The 24,090-nt window shown below is 44.8% G+C and overlaps 1 protein-coding gene across 2 annotated transcripts in view; it reads right to left on the bottom strand.

The window, feature by feature from the left end:
• Positions 1–24,090, bottom strand: part of PIKFYVE (phosphoinositide kinase, FYVE-type zinc finger containing) — a 610,036-nt gene that overhangs the window by 402,002 nt on the left and 183,944 nt on the right. For both annotated transcript variants that reach the window (XM_069733753.1, XM_069733755.1), the window contains exons 9-11: positions 20,065–20,222; positions 2,288–2,399; positions 389–536 (exon numbers count right to left, since the gene is read on the bottom strand). In XM_069733753.1, the coding sequence (XP_069589854.1) occupies positions 389–536; positions 2,288–2,399; positions 20,065–20,222 (418 nt within the window). The remainder of the gene's footprint in view (positions 1–388; positions 537–2,287; positions 2,400–20,064; positions 20,223–24,090) is intronic.

Raw genomic sequence — 24,090 nt, forward strand, 5'->3', positions numbered from 1 at the left:
CATGCTCTCGTGCAGTCATGATGCATGAAGTGGGAACTAATGGGAAAGGTCTGCAGACAGTGGGGTGTGCGCGTCAGTATCAGCAGCGCACACTCAGATTCTGGCACTACACACATCAAAGACCCCTCAGACTAATGGGCCATGTCAGAGCTGGGCATTCCCATAGGGGGTTTATCTGGAAGGTGAGCGGATCTGCTGACATTGCATCAATGACCATCTGCCAGGTGACGACAGGTCTGGGGCACAGTTCCCAGGGACTGCATATCAGACCTGTCACATGGCCAATGACGCAACGTCAATAGCGCCTCTAACCCCCTGATGCGAAACATGCTGGATCAGCCCTTTTACATCTTCCACATGGAAGTTTATGGATTTCTTTTTATCTTACTGGTTAAGTTGTCTTCCCCTTCATCCACGATTTGTTCTGTGTCGCTGTCATCAAATTTAATGTCTTTAAACCAAGATGGTTCAGAATGTCCTTCCACGGAGTTCACTGAATCGCTGTCAGGTGATGGGGTCTCTGAAAACTCCGTGCTCTGAAAGGACAGTACATTCTCTGAAGCCAGAAATTAAACAGTCACGTAAAAGCCTTCCACAAGGGAAGATCCCAGGACAGATTCACCTCAGCTGATCGGTGCGACACCAACATATCTCCACTGTTACAAGAAGCCAAGAAAAGGTTCTCCAGTGATGACCTATCCTTAGGAAGAGCCAACAGTATCTGGTCAGTGGGGATCCAACTCTCTGCCCCCAAACAGCTACAGTGGCCTGTCAAAGTATTCACACCCTTTGGCACATTTGTTTGGTTTTCTTACCTCTCAACCTGGTATTTCACTTTTTTTCCGGTTTGCATCAGTTAATAGAACATGCCTACAACTGTGAACATTTGTGTCTTATTTTTTTTATTGTGAAGCAAACAAATAGGAAAAAAAAAATGAAAACTTTAGTGTGCATAACTATTCACCCCCCAATAAATAGACAAACGCTTCTGATACATTCACAAGAAAAAAAAAAGTGAATTGCCTTAGTTTGTAATGGAACGCTGAATGACCTGTGCATGAAGAAGCTAGATGAGGGAGTAGATGTCTATATGGTCCCCATGCACAATAGGTACAGGTAATCCCTGCGCAGTGCAGGACAAGGACCATATATAATAAGGCAGTCAGATCACAGTGCTTCATACTGAGAGGAACAGTGCTGAGGTGGGCTTCTTGCCTTTGCTCTATATTGCACTATGTTATGGCCCTGTAATGGTGCTATGTGAGCACTCCGCAGCGTGTACATGTCCAGCTCTCCACATCACTGTGTGAAATGCTGTAGGTCTCCGTGTCGGCTGAAGTTGTGTCTTTAGACCATTTGTACTTTTTGGTGTTGCTCGTCTGTCCATCGTACCCTGCATTTCAGCCTTTGGGATCTATGTTTTTAGATCTATGTTCTTTGTACCCATAAACACTTCTGTTTTCTAACAATCCCTTTCCTTGGTGATTACTCCAAGTTCCTTAGTGCACATTATATACAGGAGTACCTTTTCCTGTACTGTGAGGTCATGCTTCCAGCCCAGGTTACTGAGTCTTCTGTGCGGTGCCATTCTTCTGATGAACATTCTATATTGCTGCATATATCACTGGCGTGTTTAATGGTGTTGTAGCCTCTGTGGCCTTTCAGACAGGTGTGAATATACTGACAGACATGTGACACCTAGATTACGCACAGGGGGACTTCCTTTCACTAAGCTTGGGAATTATGAAGGGAATTGCTTGCAGCAAAATATTTTAGGGTCTTCATAGCAGAAGGGGTGAATACATATGCACATGCCAATTTTTTATTGAGGCCATAAATGTAATTAATGCCTATATTCTTCTCACATCACCAACTGAGACTATTTAGTGCTGATGCATCACACACAAATCGGATTACAACCTGTGTTTAAATATTTTTGTCATGTAACAACAAAATAGGTAAAAAGCCAAAAGGGTGAATACTCCTGTAAGCTGCTGCAAACACCCCAACCCAACCTGCACAGCACATCATTTCAGTGCCATTCACATCAATGAAACCCAGCAAAGCCACAACTGTGTAGTCAGAATGGGTAAATAGGACGAGCGGATCAGTGGGGGTGCGGAGAGTAAGACCCCCATCATGGCCCAGAAAGGCCACCAATACTGTGAACATCTTCCCTCTTATTGTCTAATGCTAGATATATGGGTATTTTGTGACTGCCTGATAACGTTGGCAGGTAGTGTTGCTATAATTGCCATTAGATGTTGGCGTGGTTGTAAATCGCTACCTGTAAAGGCCGGTACAAGGCATATTCATCCCGGAAAAGCTGATCATGGTGGGTGACACAGTCCAGCCATCTGCCATCAACAAGGGCCTGTCCAATAGCTATAGCCTGTGCTCTGAAAATCACAAGAAATAAACCAGAGATCAGCATTTAAAAAAAAAAATCAATATTGTGTCCCAAAGTAAAAGAGCAAATAATGTAAAAGGAAAAAGCAGCACCAGACCAACACAGATTATTGGTGAAAGCCACCAGCACCCAAACATCAGCTTCTGTGAATAATTCAAAGAGAGGCAGGTCCATGTAGCTGAAAAGTAGGAAATAAATGAAGTAATTATTTTCGAGGGGGAAAAACAGGTGGCTTCTGTATATTGATCACTAGGAGGGGAAGCAGATACGGTCACATCACAACTCGGAGGATTCAAGAGCAGAACTAGCAGGTTGTAGTCTTTACAGATGGCAGGATCTCCAATCATAGATTCACAATTATACTGGTTTTCACTTAGCCAGCATTAATTCTTCACTTTCTTGATTATACAGTGGGGGAATGAGTATTTGATACACGGCCAATTTTGCAAGTTTTCCCATCTGCAGAGAATGGAGAGGTCTGTAATTTTTATTGTAGGTACACTTCACCTGTGAGAGACAGGGTCTAAAAGTAAAAAACAGAAACTCACATTGTATGATTTTTACATAATTATCATTTTTTTGCATGAAATAAGTATTTGATGCAATAGAAAAACAGAACGTAATATCTGGCACAGAGACCTTTGTTTGTACCGTATATACTCGAGTATAAGCCGACCCGAGTATAAGCCGACCCCCCTAATTTTGCCACAAAAAACTGGGAAATCTTAATGACTCGAGTATAAGCCTAGGGTGGGAAATGCAGCAGCTACCGGTAAGTGTCAAAAGTAAAAATAGATACCAATAAAAGTAAAATTAATTGAGACATCATTAGGTTAAGTGTTTTTGAATATCCATATTGAATCAGGAGCCCCATATAATCCTTCAGAAAGGTTAATAATGGCCCCATAAGATGCTCCATAGACACATTTGCCCAATATAGTGCTACACAAATGTTGATTATGGCCCCATAAGATGCTCCATAAAGATATTTGTCCCATATAATGCTGCACAAACATTACTTATGGCCGCATAAGATGCTCCATACAGACACTTGCCCCACAGGAAGAAGCTGCAGCGCCAAGGAACAGACGTGCAGGGACTGCACCAGGAGCAGGTGAGTATAATGGGGAGGGGAGCGCAGCGCTGCGCGATATTCACCTCCGTGTTCCGGCGCTGCTCCATCTTCAGCAGTGACGCTCAGGTCAGAGGGCGCGATGACGTAGTTAGTGCGCTCCCTCTGCCTGAACATCAGTGCAGAAGACGAATGAGATGGAGCGGCGCCGGAACGAAGTCAGGTGAATATTGAAAGTGAAAGCCTTAGCGACACAGAGGTGAGTATGTGATTTGTTTTTTATTTTTATTGCAGCAACCGCAAATGGGGCAAGTGTCTGTATGGAGAATCTTATGGAGCCATAACGTTTGTGCAGCACTATAATGGGGCAAGTGCCTGTATAGAGCATCTTATGGGGCCATAACGTTTGTGCAGCACTATATGGGGCAAGTGTCTGCATGGGGCCATTACGTTTGTGCAGCACTATATGGGGCAAGTGTCTGTATGGGGCCATTACGTTTGTGCAGCATTATATGGGGCAAGTGTCTGTATGGGGCCATAACGTTTGTGCAGCACTATATGGGGCAAGTGTCTGTATGGAGCATCTATGGGGCCATAACGTTTGTGCAGCACTCTATGGGGCAAGTGTCTCTATATACTACATGGCTGTTCTATATACTATGTGGGCCGTGTTAAATACTACGTGGGCTGTCCTATATACTAGATGGCTGTTCTATAAACTACGTTGGCCGTGTTATATACTATGTGGCTGTGCTATATGCTACGTGGGCTGTTATATACTACATGGCTGTGTTATATGCTACGTGGCTGTGCTATGTACTACGTGGGCTGTGTTATATACTACATGGCTGTGTTTATATGCGATCATGAATCGTGGTATGTATTAAAGGGGGGGGGGGCCCACTGAGACTCTTTCGCCCGGGGCCCTCAAAAACCTGGAGCCGGCCCTGGTCCCATATAATGCTCCAAACAGTATAATGAGCCCTATTTAATGGCCCATGCTGTATAATGCTACCAAATATTGCTCTATACATAATGGGTCCCATATAATGTTCCATACAGTATATGTTAAGCCCCATATAATGCTCCATATATAATGGTCCCCATATGATGCTCCATATATAATGGACCCAGGGGCGGATTATCAGAGGGTCAATATGGGCGGTAGCCCAGGGCCCAGTGGTCTGGGGGGGCCCTGGGCTACCGCACAGATTGACCCTCTGATAATCATCTGTGAATGCCGGCGGCCGCCGCCGGCATTTATGTGCCCCCCCCGCCGTACCCGGTGGGCAGAGAGAGGCCCCTTCTCATCTGCTCACCGGGCCCCTTCCGGGCGGCGCTGCGGCGGTTTCCTATTGACGTGCGGGCGCGCTCCCGCACGTCAATAGTTAACAACAGCCGCCAGCCAATTGGAGGCTGGCGGCTGATGTCGGCCGCAGGCGCACACGTCGCCGGCGTCTGACGTCATTGTCAGTCGCCGGCGAGTGTGCTCTGCTGCAGGGAGCTCGCCGCCTGGAGCGCGGACAGGTGAGGAGACTGCTTGTTTTTTTTTTTTGTTTTTTTTTTATAATGGTGGACACACTGAGGGCAATGCTGGAGGACACTGGGGCAGATGGCTGGAGGACACTGGGGCAGATGGCTGGAGGACACTGGGGCAGATGGCTGGAGGACACTGGGGCAGATGGCTGGAGGACACTGGGGCAGATGGCTGGAGGACACTGGGGCAGATGGCTGGAGGACACTGGGGCAGATGGCTGGAGGACACTGGGGCAGATGGCTGGAGGACACTGGGGCAGATGGCTGGAGGACACTGGGGCAGATGGCTGGAGACACTGGAGCAGATGGCTGGAGACACTGGGGCAGATGGCTGGAGACACTGGGGCAGATTGCTGGAGACACTGGGGCAATGCTGGAGACACTGGGGAAGATTGCTGGACACACGGTTGGTAATATTCTGGACACTGTCTGGGGGCAATGCTGGACGCACTGGGGCAGATTGCTGGACACACTGTCTGGAGGCAATATGCTGGACACACTGGGGCTCTATGCTGGACATACTGGGGCAGATTGCTGGTCACACTGGGGGTAATATGCTGGACACACTGGGGCAGATTGCTGGACACACTGGGGCAGATTGCTGGACACACTGTCTGGGGGCAATGCTGGACACACTGGGGCAGATTGCTGGACACACTGTCTGGGGGCAATGCTGGACACACTGGGGGCAATATGCTGGAGACACTGGGGCAGATTGCTGGACACTGGGGCAATATGCTGGACATACTGGGGCAGATTGCTGGACACACTGGGGGCAGGACTGGAGGCATGGGCAGGACTGGAGGCATGGGCAGAATGTAGACACGGGGCATGATTGGAGACACATGGCAGAATGAAAGACATGGGGCAGGATTGGATCATGGGGCAGGATGGATACGATGGAGACATATGGGGCAGGATGTGGAGATCATATGGGGTAGAATGGATACTCATGAGGGCAGGATGCGAGAACATATGGCTGGAGCCAGGAATGAGACACACGGGGCCAGGATGTGGAATATTATTACCATAGGGGCTAATTAAGGGATATTATTACTGCAGTGATGTATTTATTTTATTTTTTGAGTATACTGTTTTAAATGGGGGTCGGTCCTGTTACTGTGCAGAGTGACACTATATCGCCTTTTTTTCTTCATGTGGTGTAATGTAGAAGTTGTGAAAAATTAAGTAATATGTTCTACAAGCGGAGCTCGAGATAACTGTGTTATTTCCTGCAGAAACGAGTCCTGGCTGGAAGAAATGATGGCGGTCTGTGCTGGATGAAAGATGAAGGACTTCACCTAGAGACGTCACTGGTGAGTCAGTGTTACCTATACACTGACACTATACATTGTATACTATATACAGAGGTCCTGTGTACAATGTCACCAGTGATCACTGTATTACCTATACATTATCTACAGAGCTCCTGTGTATAATACCACCAGTGATCTCTGTATTACCTCTACACAGACACTGCATACTAAGTACAGATCTCCTGTGAATACTGGCACTTATGGTGATAGTATTGTGTTGTTGTTTTTTACTGATCAGTATTGTAGTATTCAGTCACTATGTGGTGGTAATATGTGGTCTGGAAATGGTGTTGTGGTATTTGTCCCTTGTATGTGATATTTGGTCACCAAGTGGTGGTAATATGTGGTCTTGACATGGTGCGATGGTATTTGTTCCTTGTATGTGATATTATTCGATCACTGTGGTTGTAATTTGTGGTCTGGTCATGTTGCGGTGGTATTTGTTCCTTGTATGTGATATTATTGGTCAAAATATACCTAAATTGTATTGCAGATTCTACCAAATATTTAATAGGTTACAGTAGAGTAGGGCCCGGCCATTTTTCTGGAATAATCTGGTTCGGGTATATCATGACCCCCGTCACATGACCCCCGTCACATGACAGGGGGGGGTGGAACAGTGTCTGAACAGCCCGGGGCCCTGGCTACCCTTAATCCACCCCTGAATGGACCCCATATATGATGCTCCAGTGTATTATGGGCCAATATAAAGATCCATATATAATGATCCCCATATTTTGCTTCAAACATAAAAAAAAATGAAGTCCTCACCTCTCCCCGCTGGCTGCTGGTTTGCTCTGAACTCCTCAGTGTCGCAGTCTTCCAGCTCTCTGCACTGTCACTGTTCAGGCAGAGGATGCATAGACGTGACTTCATCGCGCACTCACAGTCAGGAGATGCGGAAGATCCCGTAGCGATGGAACAGGGACAGGTAAGTGTCGCAAAGGCCAGGGCACTGAGCAAGTGTGGGGCCAACTCGTGCGCACCGGCAATCACACAGGCACCGGTGTCCCCTCTGGCGAGTGGGCCCCCTCGCTTGCTCAGGGCCCTGGCACTTGCCCGGGTGCTAATGCCGTCAATGACCTCATCCATCCTTCCATCAATACGGTGCAGTCGTCCTGTCCCCTTTGCAGAAAAGCACCCCTAAAGTATGTTTCCCTCACCATGCTTCACAGTTGGGACGGTGTTCTTGGGGTTGTACTCATCCATCTTCCTCCACATACGGAGCGTGGAAAGGATACCAAAAAGTTCTATTTTGGTCTCATCTGACCACGTGACCCTTTCCCAAGCCTCTAACGGATCATCCAGATTGGCGAACTTCAAACAGACCTAGACATGTGATGGCATGAACAGGTGGACCTTGCGTGCCCTACAGGATTTTAATCCATGACGGCGTAGTGTGTTACTAACGGTAATGTTTGAGACTGTGGTCCCAGCTCTCTTCAGGTCATTGCCCAGGTCCTCCCGTGTAGTTCTGGGCTGATTTCTGACCTTTCTCAGAATCATCCTTACCCCACGAGGCGAAATCTTGCATGGAACCCGACACCAAGGAAGATTGACAGTTATCTTGTATTTCTTCCATTTTTTAATAATTGTGCCTACAGTTGAGGCCTTCTCACCAAGCTCCTTGCTTATTGTCTTATAGACCATCCCAGGCTTGTTCAGGTCTACAATTTTGTCCCTGGTGTCCTTAGACAGCTCTTTGGTCTTGGCCATGGTGGAGAGGTTGGAGTGTGATTGATTGTGTGAAGAAGTGTCTTTTATACAGGTAACAAGTTGAAACAGGTGAAATTAATACAGGTAATGAGTGCAGAGTAGGAGGGCTTCTTAAAGAAAAACTAACAGGTCTGTGGGAGACAGAATTCTTGCTGGTTTGATCAAATACTTATTTCGTGCAATAAAATGCAAAATAATTATGTAAAAATCATACAATGATTTTCTGTTTTTTTAATTTTTAGACCCCGTCTCTCACAGGTTAAGTGTACCTATGATAAAAATTACAGACCTCTCTTGCAAAATTGGTAGTGTATCAAATACTTATTTTCCCCACTGTATCTATACAGTACATATCAAATAATGTTAGGTTTTGAAGGGTCACAGCAAGTCAATAATTGTACTGTACTAACTGTAGTTCAAGTATATTCCCACAAGGCAGCAGTATCCTGTATTGTATTAGTAATATTGGCATTTTTACAAAATTTTGTGATGTACCACCAGGGAAGAACTTCATTCTCAGATATATCCAAGTTAAGTTCTTTCTCCGACTGGCCGGTCGGTTTCATAATATGGATGATCCTAACTTCCCATAGATGAAAGATGGAACCAACTATGTCCTGCAACTTACAGATTCTTGTCCTTTCCTGCGATCTACACACTCTGTGTACATTGCGTGAGCGAGGGAGAAAGGTTTCTACATGAGATCATCGCCAGCTCGTACCAACTTATGGCCCATCAGCCCAATCATGCCACAGTAAGATGCAGAGAACAAGGGCTGGTACTACACTACTGCCATTGCATATTAGTGGTGGTTTCAGACCCTGACGTTTCTGCTTTAATGGCCATCTTTCTGTGACAAGCCATTGAGGAAATAAGTATATGAAGATGTGGGCATCCAAACACACACTCACCCCTGCGAAAAAGTTTTAGGCAGATGTGGGGAAAAATACTGCAAACAATGCTTTCAATAATTGAAAGGTAAATAGTTTATTTTTATCAATTAGCAAAATGCAAAGTGAATGAGCAAATTAAGTTTTAAACCAAACCAATTTGGTCTAACCTCCTTCCTTCATAACAGCAACAAAGCGTCAATTCTTCTAGGTACACTTGTACACAGTTATTGAAGGAACTCAGCAGAGTGGTTGTCCCCAACATCTCAGAGACCTAACCACAGGTATTCTGTAGATGTAGGCTTGTACAAATCCTTCTGAATCTTCAAGTAATCCCAGACAGACTATGTTGTTGAAATCAGGGCTCTGTGGGGTAAATCATCACTTCCAGGACGCCTTGTTCTCCTGAATATAGTTTTTATTACATTGCCTGTAGATGTGGGTTTGTTGTCAGGATGCAGAATAAAGTTCTCAATAGCAATGAGTCCTGGGCGTGATTATGTGCTCCTAATAGAGCTCTGGGCTCAAAATCAAGTCTTTCTGCGATTACATGAAGAGAAACGTTGATACTTGGTACTCACCGTATACCCCATTAACTTTCATTGGGGATACGTAAACAATGGGATAGCCTGCTGTTACAGGGAGGCTGACACTATTAGTACACTGTTTCCTCCCCAGCGACTATACCTTGCTTGAGTTGAAATACATGCAACAAGCTACAGACTCATTACATGTTGGAGGAGTTGCATTGCAATGTCAGAAGATGGCGCTGCTGTATCTGTGGATGCTTAACATGTAATGTATCTAACGGTTTCTCTTGTTTGAACTGTCACTCTCTAGTATAGCAGCCATCTTAGGATAAGACTCTTTTTTTTCTCTCCGTTGATGATTTGTATAATTCCTGTATGTCACAAGGAAACTCAGGTTTGTCCCACAAATGTCTGATTGCTGTTACTTCTACTGAAGGTGAACAATCTGCATCAGGCTGGGGCCCAGACGTAGAAGACAGCAGGACTTGGTGAATACAATGATTTTTCAGAAAGGTTCAGCTCTTCAATCACCAATTAAGGTACCCAAGGGAAAATGGCTGGCAGTTCAGAGTTGAAATTTACAGTGGCCAAACTGAACAATGATAACTACCAACTATGGAAGTTTAAAGTGGAGATGTTATTCTCCAAAGATGACTTGTGGGAGGTGATGACTACAGAAAGACCACAGGGTAATGATCAGAAATGGTGGAAGGAAAACAGACAAGCAAAGGCTACTATCAGCTTGCTAGTGGAGGATGACCAGCTAATCCACAGGAGATGTGGAGGTGAAAGGAATAATGGAGGCCCTGAAAAGGATGCATGAAAGATTCAGCTTAAACCGCAAACTATTTCTGCTAAGGAAACTGTATAAAAAGCAAAGATATGGACATGCAAGAGCTTATAAATGCAATGCTGGAAGTGACTGCAAAGCCAAGGTCAGCCGGTGAAGCTATTCACGACAGCCATGTAGCAGCCAAGATGTTATGTCATTTTCCAAATTCATACACTGCCCTAATTAATGGAGACCTGAGGTAGACGTGACACTAGAGTTTAAGAACAGACTAATGGATGAATATCAGAGAAGAAAGGAACTTGTGCAGGAGTCTTCAGAGAATGACAGTGAAAAGGTCATAAATAAAAGACCCTACAGTACAGAGACAAGAACGTCTTTCAGATAGAAACATGGACACTTAAAGAAAGATTGTACAACATGGAAAGCAGAGCACCACAAGTTTGTTCTGAAAGGGACTAAACAAAAGCTGAAAGCACAGTCTCTGAGCCATGTGCAGACCATGGGAATGGTACAGTGACAAATGATTAACTCAGGAGCTACAAGTCACATCATTAGTGATACAAGTTTCTTTACAGAACTTGGCTCAAGCAACAGGGAAACAATAAATGCAGAAGGAATAGGACATGGAATCCTAGTCTGTCCTGATGAAAATAGGCAAAACGTAGCCATACCAGTAAAGGGTGCTTTGTACGTTCCTGGCATAGGAGGAGGACTGCTATCTGTAAAATGCATGACAGCTAAAGGACTCGCTGTAACATTCAAAGATGGCGAATGCATTATCCTGGATCGTAACAAGGTAATAACCAATGCTAAAGTGACTGAGCATTGGTATCATCTCAACACAGCGAAGGCACAGATGAACCTGTGTACACATGTGCCATAGGTGTGCATCAAGAAAGTATAAAGAAACTGCTGAACAGAAAGGATCTAATAATGCCCACTTGTCCGACCACCATGAGATGTGAACGTTGCATCAAATCCAAACCTACAAGGGCAACTCCTAAACATAGGCGGACAAGAGCCCCATGAAAGTGAGTACACCTGGAGGTAACAGTTATATGGTGATTTTCAAAGATGACTATTCACAATACACAGTCCCCTATCTAATAAAGAATAAGAGCAATGTTTTCAGTAAACTAGAAGATAATGTGAGGTAACAAGTTTCAGAGAAAGCCAATTACTATTCAAAGTAATGGCGGTGAATACAAAGGACATCAAATAAAGACTATGTATGACACAACATGAAATAACAGTCCCATACACACCTTGAACAGAATGGTGTGGCAGAGAGAAAGAGAAGAACCTTGGCTGACATGATTAGATAAATGCTAACAGATTCCAATCTACTTGAAAAATATTGGGGTGAAGCTGCACTAACAGCCATTTATCTACAGAAGCGACTCTTTTCAAAAATGGTGGAGAAGTCCCCATAAGCACTACGGCATGGTGAAAAACCAAGCACTCCAAACGTCAAAGCAGAGCCACAGAAAGAATCTTTGTAGGATACAATCACAACGGCAAAGGATACAGAATCCTAAATCCTAAACAGACAGAATTACTCTAAGTAATGAGACAACGATAAACGGTCTGAGGAGCGCAGGAAAGAGACACAGGCGAGAGATGGGGTGAAACCACAACATGTTTCACACATCCGTCTTCATCAGGTGGATGTTTATTAATGACAAAAGGGATGGGGTATTTAAACGGGAAGCAGCCATTCACAACAGTCAAAACAGTCACGATATGATCATAGTCACATGTTAAGATGACATCATAAATTATAATCAAAAAGGAGAAAAAAGTAAGATAAAAAAAAAAATTAAATTACCATGTTTTAAATATATAAAATATGCTAAAAGCAGTAAACTAAACAAATAAAATGTTACCAGGTTAGTAGACTATATAAAAAGACCAAAAGCACATAGCCATAGATGAAACGGATAGATGATAAGAAAAGACAAATAGGGTTATCTGGTCACTTTATCAATTGTTAAATTCAGACTTTCAGGGGCAAGCGTACCAAGCTTGAATATCCAAAAGCTTTCTCTATTGATTAGACTGTTGAGGCGATCAGCCACGGCATCAGGTATGTGGTCAATAATCGTTAGATTCAAAGTTTTGGGATTTTTTTGATGCACAGTTAAAAAATGTTTAGAAAGGCTGTGCAGGAGAAAGCCATTTCGGATATTCTGTCGATGCTTGTTCAACTTAGCATGCATCGTTTGTATGCAGGCCCATACTGAATCCACTTGGGTAGATGACCACTGGTGAAGCTAAGGTAACTGTTCACATTTACTTCTTTAAAATGTGTGGTGGTGAAAAACCGGCCCAATATGTCAACATGTACCAACAGGTCCAGGAACTGGATGGACGTAGTGGAGGTACTAGCTGTAAAGTGGAGGCAGCAGTATTCAAATTTAGATGGCAGATGAATTAAAGAGCTCCCTTCTCTGTGCCGGTCCAGATAATGAACAGATCATCTATGAAGCATAGGTAAAGGGCTATTTTGCCCAGTGCCAGGTCTGACTGCATGATGAAGAGAGACTCAAATGCCCCCATGAAAAGATTTACATAACTGGGGGCAAATCTCGTCCCCATCGTGCAGCCCTTGACCTGGTGAAAGAAGGAACGTTCAAAAGAAACGTAACACACACTTGAAGCATTAGGAGAAAAAAAATAATAAAAAGATTACGGTAAAACAATGAGCAAATGGTTGAAATAACGGCAAACCCAAATACACAAGGTGAACAAATACTACCGCACACAGATACAGAACCAAGACATTTACTAAGAACAAAACAAAGCTAAACCACCAGTACACGTCTCATATAAAGTGAGCACTACTAGTGCAGAGGAACCCACATCATGAGAGGATATATCTTGACTCTCAGAAAGGGAAATCAGTAAATAGATTAAAGGCAGCAGAAACAGAAATTAACCCCTTAATCTCATATGACGAACTATTTCGTCCAGGTGACCTGGAACTTAATTCCCAGTGACAAGATAGTACGTCATATGCAATCGGCCGCGCTCACTATCGCAGCTGACATCCGGCACTATGTGCCAGGAGCAGTTACAGACCGCTTCTGGCACATTAACCCCAGCACACCACAATCAAAGATGATCGCAGCGTTCCGGCATCGTGCAGGGAGGGGGCTCCCTGCGGGCTTCCCTGAAACCCTCGGTACACCGCGATGTGCTCGCGTTGTACCGAGTGTCTCCTCCCTGCAGGCCCCGGATCCAAAATGACCGCGGGGTTGCATCTGGGTCCTGCAGGGAGGTGGCTTACCAGCGCCTGCTCAGGGCAGGCGCCTGTAACCCTGGAGCAGTGCACGTCAGATCGCTGATATGACACAATGCTGTGCAAAATGTCAGATCAGCGATCTGTGACTATATAGTGATGTCCCCCCCCCTGGGACAATGTGATAATGTAAAAAAAATAATAATAATTAGATGTGTAAAAAAAAAAAATAATAATAATAATTCCTAAATAAAGAAAAATATATATATTGTTCCCATAAATACATTTCTTTATCTAAATAAAAAAAAAAAAAAACAATAAAAGTACACATATTTAGTATTGCCGCGTCCGTAACGACCCGACCGCCGAACAAAAAGTGAAATAACACGAGATCAAAAAGACGGGGATAACAAAACCATGGTACCACTGAAAACGTCATCTTGTCCCGCAAAAAACGAGCCGCCATACAGCATCATCAGTGAAAAAATAAAGTTATAGTCCTCAGAATAAAGCGATGCAAAAATAATTATTTTTTCTATAAAATAGTTTTTATCGTATAAAAGCGCCAAAACCTAAAAAAATGATATAAATGAGGTATCGCTGTAATCGTACTGACCCGAAGAATAAAACTGCTTAATCAATTTTACCAAACATGGAAAGGTATAAACACCCCCCAAAAAAGAAATTTATGAATAGCTAATTTTTGGTCATTCTGCCTCACAAAAATCGGAATAAAAAGCGATCAAAAAAGTCACGTGCCCGAAAATGGTACCAATAAAAACGTCAACTCGTCCCGCAAAAAACAAGACCTCACATGACTCTGTGGACCAAAATATGGAAAAATTATAGCTCTCAAATTGTGGAAACGCAAAAACTATTTTTTGCAATAAAAAGCGTCTTTTAGTGTGTGACGGCTGCCAATCATAAAAATCCGCTAAAAAGACGCTATAAATAATAAATCAAACCCCCGTTCATGACCCCCTTAGTTAGGGAAAAATAATAAAATTAGAACAATTTATTTCCATTTTCCCATTAGGGCTAGGGTTGGGGCTAGGGTTAGGGTTGGGGCTAAGGTTGGGGCTAGTGCTACAGTTAGGGTTGGGGCTAAAGTTAGGGTTAGGGCTGGGGCTAAAGTTAGGGCTAGGGTTGGGGCTAAAGTTAGGGTTAGGGCTACAGTTAAGGTCGGGGCTAAAATAAGGGTTAGGGTTGGGGCTAAAGTTATGGTTAGGGGTGGGGCTAACATTAGGGTTAGGGTTGGAGCTAAAGTTACGGTTAGTGTTGGGGCTAAAGTCAGGGTTGGGGCTAAAGTTAGGGTTTGGATTACATTTTTGGTTGGGACTAGGGCTAGGGGTGTGTTGGAGTTAGGGGTGTGGTTAGGGATTAGGGTTAGGGATGTGGTTGGGGTTAGGGGTGTGTTTGGGTTAGTTTCAGTTACAGTTGGGGGTTTCCACTGTTTAGGCACATCAGGGCTCTCCAAACGCGACATGGTGTCCAATCTCAATTCCAGCCAATTCTGCGTTGAAAAAGTAAAACAGTGCTCCTTCCCTTCCGAGCTCTCCCGTGCGCCCAAACAGGGGTTTACCCCAACATATAGGGTATCAGCATACTCAGGTCAAATTGGATAACAACTTTTGGTGTCCAATTTCTCTTGCTACCTTTGGGAAAATACAAATTTGGGGGGCTAAAAAAACATTTTTGTGGGAAAAAATTATTTTTTATTTTCACGGCTCTGCGTTATAAACTGTAGTGAAACACTTGGGGGTTCAGAGTTCTCACAACACATCTAGATAAGTTCCTTGGGGGGGTCTAGTTTCCAATATGGGGTCCCATGTGGGGGCTTTCTACTGTTTAGGTACATCAGGGGCTCTGCAAATGCAATGTGACGCCTGCAGACCAATCCATCTAAGTCTGCATTCCAAATGGCGCTCCTTCCCTTTCGAGCTCTGCCATGCGCCCAAACGGTGGTTATCCCCCCCACATATGGGGAATCAGCGTACTCAGGACAAATTGGACAACAACTTTTTGGGTCTGATTTCTCCTCTTACCCTTGGAAAAATACAAAATTGGGGGCTAAAAAAGAATTTTTGTGGAAAAAAAGAAAGAATTTTTGTTTTTACGGCTCTGCATTATAAACTTCTGTGAAGCACTTGGTGGGTCTAAGTGCTCACCACACATCTAGATAAGTTCCTTAGGGGGTCTACTTTCCAAAATGGTGTCACTTGTGGGGGGGTTCAATGTTTAGGCACATCAGGGACTCTCCAAACGCAACATGGCGTCCCATCTCAATTTCTGTCAATTTTGCATTGAAAAGTCAAATGGCGCTCCATCCCTTCCGAGCTCTGCCATGTGCCCAAACAGTGGTTTACCCCCACATATGGGGTATCAGCGTACTAAGGACAAATTGTACAACAACTTTTGGGGTCCATTTTCTCCTGTTACCCTTGGTAAAATAAAACAAATTAGAGCTGAAGTAATTTTTTTGTGAAAAAAGTTAAATGTTCATTTTTTTTAAACATTCCAAAAATTCCTATGAAACACCTGAAGGGTTAATAAACTTCTTGAATATGGTTTTGAGCACCTTGAGGGGTGTAGTTTTTAGAATGGTGTCACACTTGGGTATTTTATATCATATAGACTCCTCAAAATGACTTCAAATGAGATGTGGTCCCTAAAAAAAAAATGGTGTTGTAAAAATGAGAAAATGCTGGTCAACTTTTAACCCTTGTAACTCCCTAACAAAAAAATTTTTGGTTCCAAAATTGTGCTGATGTAAAGTAGAAATACGCGAGAAGGACCTGCCAGGATGTCACGGTCATGTGACCGCGATGTCATCCCACCCTGGGACCGGAAGCTGGCGACAGAACTACAAGGGGCCCTCGGATCGGAAGGTGAGTATATGTTTATTTTTTAACCTGTGACATACGTGGCTGCATAGGCAGCATCAATAGTAAAAACTTGGTCACACAGGGTTAATAGCGGCGGTAATGGAGTGAGTTACCCATGGCATAACGCGGTCCGTTACCGCTGGTATTAACCCTGTGTGAGCGCTGACTGGAGGGGAGTATGGAGCGGGCGCCGGGCACCTGACTGCAGGGGAGTAGGGAGGGACTAATCGGACTGTGGCCGTCGCTGATTGGTCGCGGCAGCCATGACAGGCAGCTGGCGAGACCAATCAGCGACTTGGATTCCATGACAGACAGAGGCCGCGACCAATGAATATCCGTGACAGACAGACAGAAAGACGGAAGTGACCCTTAGACAATTATATAGTAGATATATATATATTATTACACTAATGCCCAAGTAGCTGTCTTACAGAGATGCAGGGCCGATACCTGATGACGAACCATCCAGGAAGTTCCTACCGCCCACCACCTAATCCTAAACGGGGGGCGCTCTGTTCTTTGTCTTATAAACCTAAACTAGAAATAGGCCCGATGCTATCGTATTGGGAGTACGGTGAAATAAACTTCAAAACATAGACGTCACCGCAATTCCCCACACAGGCGCAGTAACAGCCGCGTCGTTACTGCGCATGCGCGGGTAGAGCACACAGTCGTGGTTGTTACTACGCCTGCGTGGGAATAGCAGAGACGTGGATGTCTCTTGGGAAGGCACAAGTGACACTGCCTCGGTGCCTTATGGGATTTGGGAAAAGCGGCCGGAAGTCCCAACTGGCGATTATTTATATAATGACTATTCGGATTCAGCGAGCGATAGTCACTTTAGAAGCAGCCTGAACCCTTTTAAGGTCTGTCTAGTGAAAGGCAAAATGAAGGTAAGACAATGTCCTCATTAAGGTGAAATGCTGAAACTACCTTACAGAGGAACGGCAGAACTGATCTCAATTCAACCTTACCCTGATGCAGAACAAGGTAAGGAGTGTGGCAGGAAAAACAGTTATCTCTGAAACCGTTCTGATGGAAGTGATGGATTAAGGACGGATTATAGAAAAGTAGAGGCACAGGGATCTCTCTTATTGGCTCAATCCGCAAAAACTGAAGAGCTTCTAAGCCCAGGTTAAGATCCCAGGAATTGATGGGCTGCAGATAAGGAATCCTAAGCATGCACTCCTCCCCTCCAGAAAAACAGTTCTCATCCCTCTGAAACAAGATAGCCAGGGCAGAAACCTGACCTGTAAAGAACTTAAGCACCAACCCAGACTGCTGCGGATACCGCAAAAATATTGTAAAATTATTAGTAGTTTCACAACAAAAAAGTATGCTTTCCAAAGTGCAATGGTAGATGCGCCTTCAAGATCATAATTTGAAAAACTGAGAGGCTGTAAATTCTAATGGAAGAACGGACAATTAGAAAAAAGATCTGGACGGAGTCAATAGAACATTGCCCAGTAGAATGATGATGGCCTTATACCAGGAACCCCGAGGCAAGGCTGGTGCCACCAGAATGACTGTAATCCCTCTTACTTTGATGTTCTTGAGAAGTTTAGATAGAAGAGGTAGAGGAAGAAAAAGGTACAGCAGTGAGAGATGGAACCAAGGGATTGTTTGTGAGTCGACATTAACTGCCTGGGGATCCGCAGTTCCCGGGATCTTGCGACAAATCTCGGCATCTTGTGGATTCGCTTGGATGCCATCACATTGACATCTGATGTGCCCTACCGTTGACAAATGTGACTGAACATCTTCGGGTGAAGAGCCCATTCTCCTGAATCTATCTGCTGATGAACTTTAAAAAAAAGTGTGACGCCCAATTATCTACTCCAGAATATGAACTGCTGAGAGCTGTGGCATGGTCTGATTAGATCCTGACTGACAGCCCTAGAAGCAGTTGTTGCCAATGAAGAAGTGCTGGATGAACAGTCACTAAGTGGGTGAACCAGAGTGCACAATTACACTCTGTTACCCTGAAAGAGATTCCATGTGAAAGACAAACAAAAGACAGTAACATCCAACTATCAACTAAAATAGGTCTGAGACAGACCTGCCTCCAACTGATGAGAAAAAAAAATATGAGGAAGACAGATGATAGCAGGCAGAGTATAGTCTGTTGGGGAGGAGACAATTTTAATGTAATAATATTGGCTGCCTCCAGATGGCAGCAGACTACCCCATGGTTTGTGTCCCCAAATGAAGCAACCAAGCAAGGAGGATTTGCACGAGCCTACAGCTACAGAAGATCTGTGGTTAGTTCTCCAAGATGTTTGGAAGAACCTCCCTGCCTAGGTTTGTTAAAAAATTGTGTTCAAGTGTACCTAGGAAAATGATGCTTTGATGCTCTTTTGAAGACAAAGGGTGGTCAAGTACTGATGCTCTTATGTTCACTTAATTTGCATTTTGTTAACTGATAAAAACCAAACTACTAACATGTATAATTTTTAGAGCATCCTTAAGGTACCGTCACACTCAGCGACGCTGCAGCGATATAGACAACGATCCGACCTAAACTAGATCGCTGCAGCGTCGCTGTTAGGTCGCTGTAGAGACGTCAAACACAGCAACTCCAGAACGATGCAGGAGCGATCCAGTGACGTAACGGCGACTCACTTATTGTTCTTGCTCCATGTAAAAACGTTGCTGGCGTCGTTGCTTTTGATGTCAAACATGACGATACAAGCCGATCTAGCGACCAAATAAAGTTCTGGACTTCTAGCTCTGACCAGCGATGGCACAGCGGGATCCAGATCGCTGCTGCGCTATCCAGGACGCTGCAACGTCACAGATTGTTGTCGTTCTCGTTGCAAAGTTGCTGAGTGTGACGGTACCTTTAGTTTACAGCATATTTACACATGGCAAACATTTATGTATATTTTAGACTGTAGCAAAGCCAAGTAGGCTAGGGTTAAATCCTAGCACCGGTGGTTGTGGTGCACCTGGCTGTGTCTGCCTAAGGTGAACACCTAGCCTGGTTATATGCAGTCAGCTGGGGAAGCGGAGCAGAGTGGATTGTATTGGAGCTGCAGAGAGAAAGACAAACCAGAATCTCTCAGAGAAGACCCTGCACAGGCCGTGTGCACTAAACTGTAAGTATCACTGAATGCTATGGACAATATCTGATTAGTTTGACCGGACTGGGACTAGCTCAGCCACATGCAAGTATGCCAGGGGCTAATTTATGTAGTTAGCGCCCTGACAAGGCTCGGGGTTTTTCGTTTAGGGTTTTGTATTTCGGTGCTTTGAAACCAGTGTAAATAAACGTCACATTGTTTGGACACAAGCATCTTTTGTCTGTGTGAACTCTAATGCCTACCTGAGCGTGAATCCCTACAATCCACATAACTATGTCAAACAAATGAAGTATACGACCCACAAAGCACATACGACGGTTCGCTACTTGTCTACGGACCACGATGCCACATAACATTTTAATAACATGGTTCTAGTAAATTAGCGCCTTTGTCCCAACTGATGTAAATGTGTAAACATATTGCAGATACTTTTTCATTTATTAGTCTTAGTTTTGCCCGCCCTAAAATATTGTTTTTGTGGCTTCACTGACCGTGTATAATCTCTACAACATTGTCCTGCCCATAGCACAATTCAGTTCAAATGTGATCTCCTTTCCGGCTTCAGACTGTAGTATAACACGTAGAATTGTACCTAGTGGTGACGTGTCCGTTTCTAATCAGCCAGTTGACCAGCTCCTTGCCCACAATGCAGTTAGGGTGTGTACGCAGCCAGTATCGGTGATCCTGAAATTCCATGCCACTACTGTGGTGACAGATCTTCTTCCACAGGTCCTTCAGCTGCACAGAATCCTTACACAATAAAACAAAGGAATGAATAATTGGGACCTTATGCAAGAGGTTTTTAGTCACAATAACATCCTATTCTTAATGAGCTAAAACAACCCTTGTGTTTTGGTCGGGGAGAAGAGACTTGACAGCTTTTAGACTCCTTTAAGCTGCTTTCTTAATCCCTGAGCATGTTTTCACCTTCATGGCCAGGCCACATTTTACAATTCTGACCACTGTCATTTTATGAGGATCAAGGGATCCCAGTGACTCAGACTGCTTTTGTGACATATTTTACTTCATCATAGTGGTAACATTTCTTCAATATGACTTGCGTGTGTGTGGGGAAGGGGGGGGGGGGGGGGGAGGTCAAAAATTTTAATATTTTCAAACTTTTACCTTTTATGCCCCTAAATCAGAGAGTTATGTCACACGTAATAGTTAATAACTACCATTTCCAAAGTGTCTGGTTTACATCAGCACAATTTGTAAACTTTTTTTGTTAGGAATTTAAGGGTTAAAAGTTGACCAGCGATTTTTCATTTTTACAACAAAATCATTTTTTTTTCTAGGGACCACATCCCATTTGAAGTTCGTGTCCGGCAGGTTTGGCCTAACAGTAAAAAAAAAAAAGTTCGGGTTCAGGTACCAGAACAGTATGGGGGACCCAAACATCCAGTGTTTGCCACACTCTTGGGCAGGGGTGGGCAATTAATTTTGCCATGGGGCCGCATGAGAATTATGGATGGTTTTAGAGGGCCGGACTAATATAATTAACTCATTTTGAGAGAATCGGAGCACACTATGATCAGGTTGTGATTTGCATAATTGACCCAATTTTCTTGGATGAGAAAACATACGTGACGGAGACTCAGCGGAGCACTGATTGGTGGAGGAGAGCCCTTTGACACGACGAAGAGTTCTGATACCAGATCTGATGGGATGACCATAGGTGAAGGATGAGTGAAACCAATGGAAAATGTCTCAATGACAGCCTTACTGTGGAAGACTGGCCGAGGTCAGATTGGATCCAGGGAATATAAATCAGAAGGACAGATTTACGTCCAGTCATAAGAGGGCGACGGAGAATAAACATCTGTGAGATGTCAGCAGGAACAAGGACACTGCTACACACCATTTACCTGTGCAACAAACATGTACTTTTCCTGCAAAGCAATGAATCACATCTGACCCCCAAATACTCGTGTAACCATTACTCAGCATTTCAGTGGTCTTCAATCATGTCTAATGCACTACTACTCCCAGAACGCCCCACACATGCTGAGAGGAGTAGTTGTCACCACAGGACACTGCATTCTATTATTCCAAAAAGAATGGACTCCCCGGCATGAACCTACGAGGGGTGAGAAGTGTGCCCCAGCATTGAAGGGGACCACAAAGGACAAGATAGCAGCGCGGCGGGAGCAGGGGGCGTACAAGGAGCTCTGCACGTCCTGCTGCCACCATTGCAGGCGCCGACATCTGCTGCAGCGGGACCTGCACGGAATGTGGCCGCATGTGACATCGGCGCCCGGGGGAGGGGAGCCCGCACATAAGTCCTCTATTACCACACTGTGATGGCACCCGTACACCCCCCGCCCCACGTGTGAACAGGAGCCTTACCGGAGCAGCTGCAGTGCAGCCTGGACTACACAGACAGGACGCGGGCTCCTTCCCTTCACCCATGCGATCCGCTGCTGCTGCCACTGCCAGTACTACGGCTCCTGCTGCTGTGTCCTCCCCCGGAAGTGGAAGCTGAGCTCAGCCCCGCACTCATCCTCACACGCTGCAGCCTGGCGGGCACCGTGCATGCCGCGCAGTGTCAGTGTGCCGCCTCCTCACACCCGCTAGCTGTGTGGTCACATGTGCTGCCTGCAGCCGTCTGCACACAGTGTCCTGGCAGCATGTGGTAGTGAGCTCGGGACCTTCACTCCAGCCACCAGCGGTCCGCCTCAGAAGCGGCTGGCCGAGCGGTGCCGGGGGCGACTGTCAGAAGTGACAGCTAGCTGGCGGGCCGCTTAAAATCATCAGGCGGTCCGGATGCGGCCCGCATCTTGCCCAGGTCTGCTCTTGGGTATGACAGCGCTGCAAACACTGCTTCTGATCTGCGATAAAATCATTACTGCTGGTCAGTGAGCCACGGTTCCCACACTATCAAATGACCGCGTGAGCCGGTAGCTGCGATCGGAGGTAAAAAGTTTACCTCCAATCACTGGACTACTGCTCCCATTAGCAGACACCTTCTGCCGCTTATAACAGCGAGAGAAGGTGGCAGCTGATGGGAGTATCCATCAGCCGGCGCCTGCGCTATAACATATAATTTAATAATTAAAAAGTATTCATCAGCCTGGGCGGGTTCCCTTGTATTTTTGATAAACAGCCAGGCAAAACTGACAGCTGCAGGTTTCAACCTTTAGCTGTCAGCGTTAGCAAAGCCGGTTAGCAAGAATAGAGGGGTCCCCAAGCTGTTTTTTAAATTATTTAAATAATCCCCCATGTTTGACAGCCAGAGAAGCTAAATCAGACAGCTGGGGGCTGGTATTCTCAGGTTAGTAAGGGGCCATGGATATCCCCCCTTTCCCCAAAAACTAAAATTAGCAGCCGGCAGTCGCCCAGAAAAGGCACATCTATTAGATGTGCCAATTCTGGCGCTGTGCCCTGCTCTTCTCACTTGCCTGGTGGTATGGTTAGTGGATTTCATATTTGAGTTGATGTCACCTTTGCATAGTCTGGTGACATCAAGCCCACGGGTAAATAATGGAGTGGTGTCTACACCTATCCATTACTAATCCTATAGTTGTATGGTAAATAAAACAAAAAGCAAGAAAAAAAGTCCTTTATTTGAAATTTAAAAAAAACAACAACAAAAAAACTTTTCCATTTTCATTTAAAAATATCAACCACAGTAATACTTACCTAACATACATTCCATTGAAGCCCTCGTCTCCTGTGATAAACATAAAATAATAAACAACCATATCCCTCACCTGTCCAACGTTCTGTCCCACGCCGTAATCCATGTCTGGGGGTAAACAGTTTCCAACCTGGACAGTGCCAAAATGCGACCGTCCAGTCAGAGAACCACTGATGAATGAGCTGCTGTGAGTGCAGCATCAGTGACCAGCGGTGACATCATCAAGGTTACCATAGGTCACAGAAGCTCCGTTCCCAGCTGGGCCAATGAACTGCGGTGACCTCAGTGAAATTTCTCACGGTGAACTTACCGCTACATCTAAAGAGAGACTTTTTCTCATTGTGCTAGTGGTGATCACCATAGTTCAGGGGCCCGCTCGCTGCAGCTCATTCTTCCTTGATTCTCATCATGAACGGTCGCATGATGTCACCATTCATACTGAAGAGAACGTCACACAGATGGATTATGGCGTGTGACTATTGATTCCAGCCATCCTTCCATCCGTCCCTCATTCCTCTATCCGTCCCTCATCCCTCCATCCGTCCCTCATAACTCCAGGCATCCATCCTTCCAGCCATCCATCCATCCATCCCTCCAGCCATCAAACCATCCACCCCTTTTCAGCCAGCCATCCATCCAGCCAACACAGCCTCAGTGACTGGCGGGTAACATCGATGACGTCACCGCTGGTAACTAAAGCTGCGCTCGCAGCAGCTCATTCTCCCAGTGGTTCTCAACCTAGACGGTCGCAACTTGGCACTGTCTAGGTTGAAAACTTTTTATCTCCAGACATGGATTATGGCTAGAGACAGAACAACGGACAGGTGAGGGATATGGCTGTTTTTTATTATTGTTTTATTATAGGAGAGGAGGGATTAAATGGAATGGCGTTAGGGTAGTATAGCGGTGTTTGTTATTATTAAACAAAAATTGAAAAGTGTGTTTGTTTTTATTTCAAATAAAAGACTTTATATTGGT

This window comes from Ranitomeya imitator, chromosome 7 (assembly GCF_032444005.1).
Source record: "Ranitomeya imitator isolate aRanImi1 chromosome 7, aRanImi1.pri, whole genome shotgun sequence".
NCBI lineage: Eukaryota > Metazoa > Chordata > Amphibia > Anura > Dendrobatidae > Ranitomeya > Ranitomeya imitator.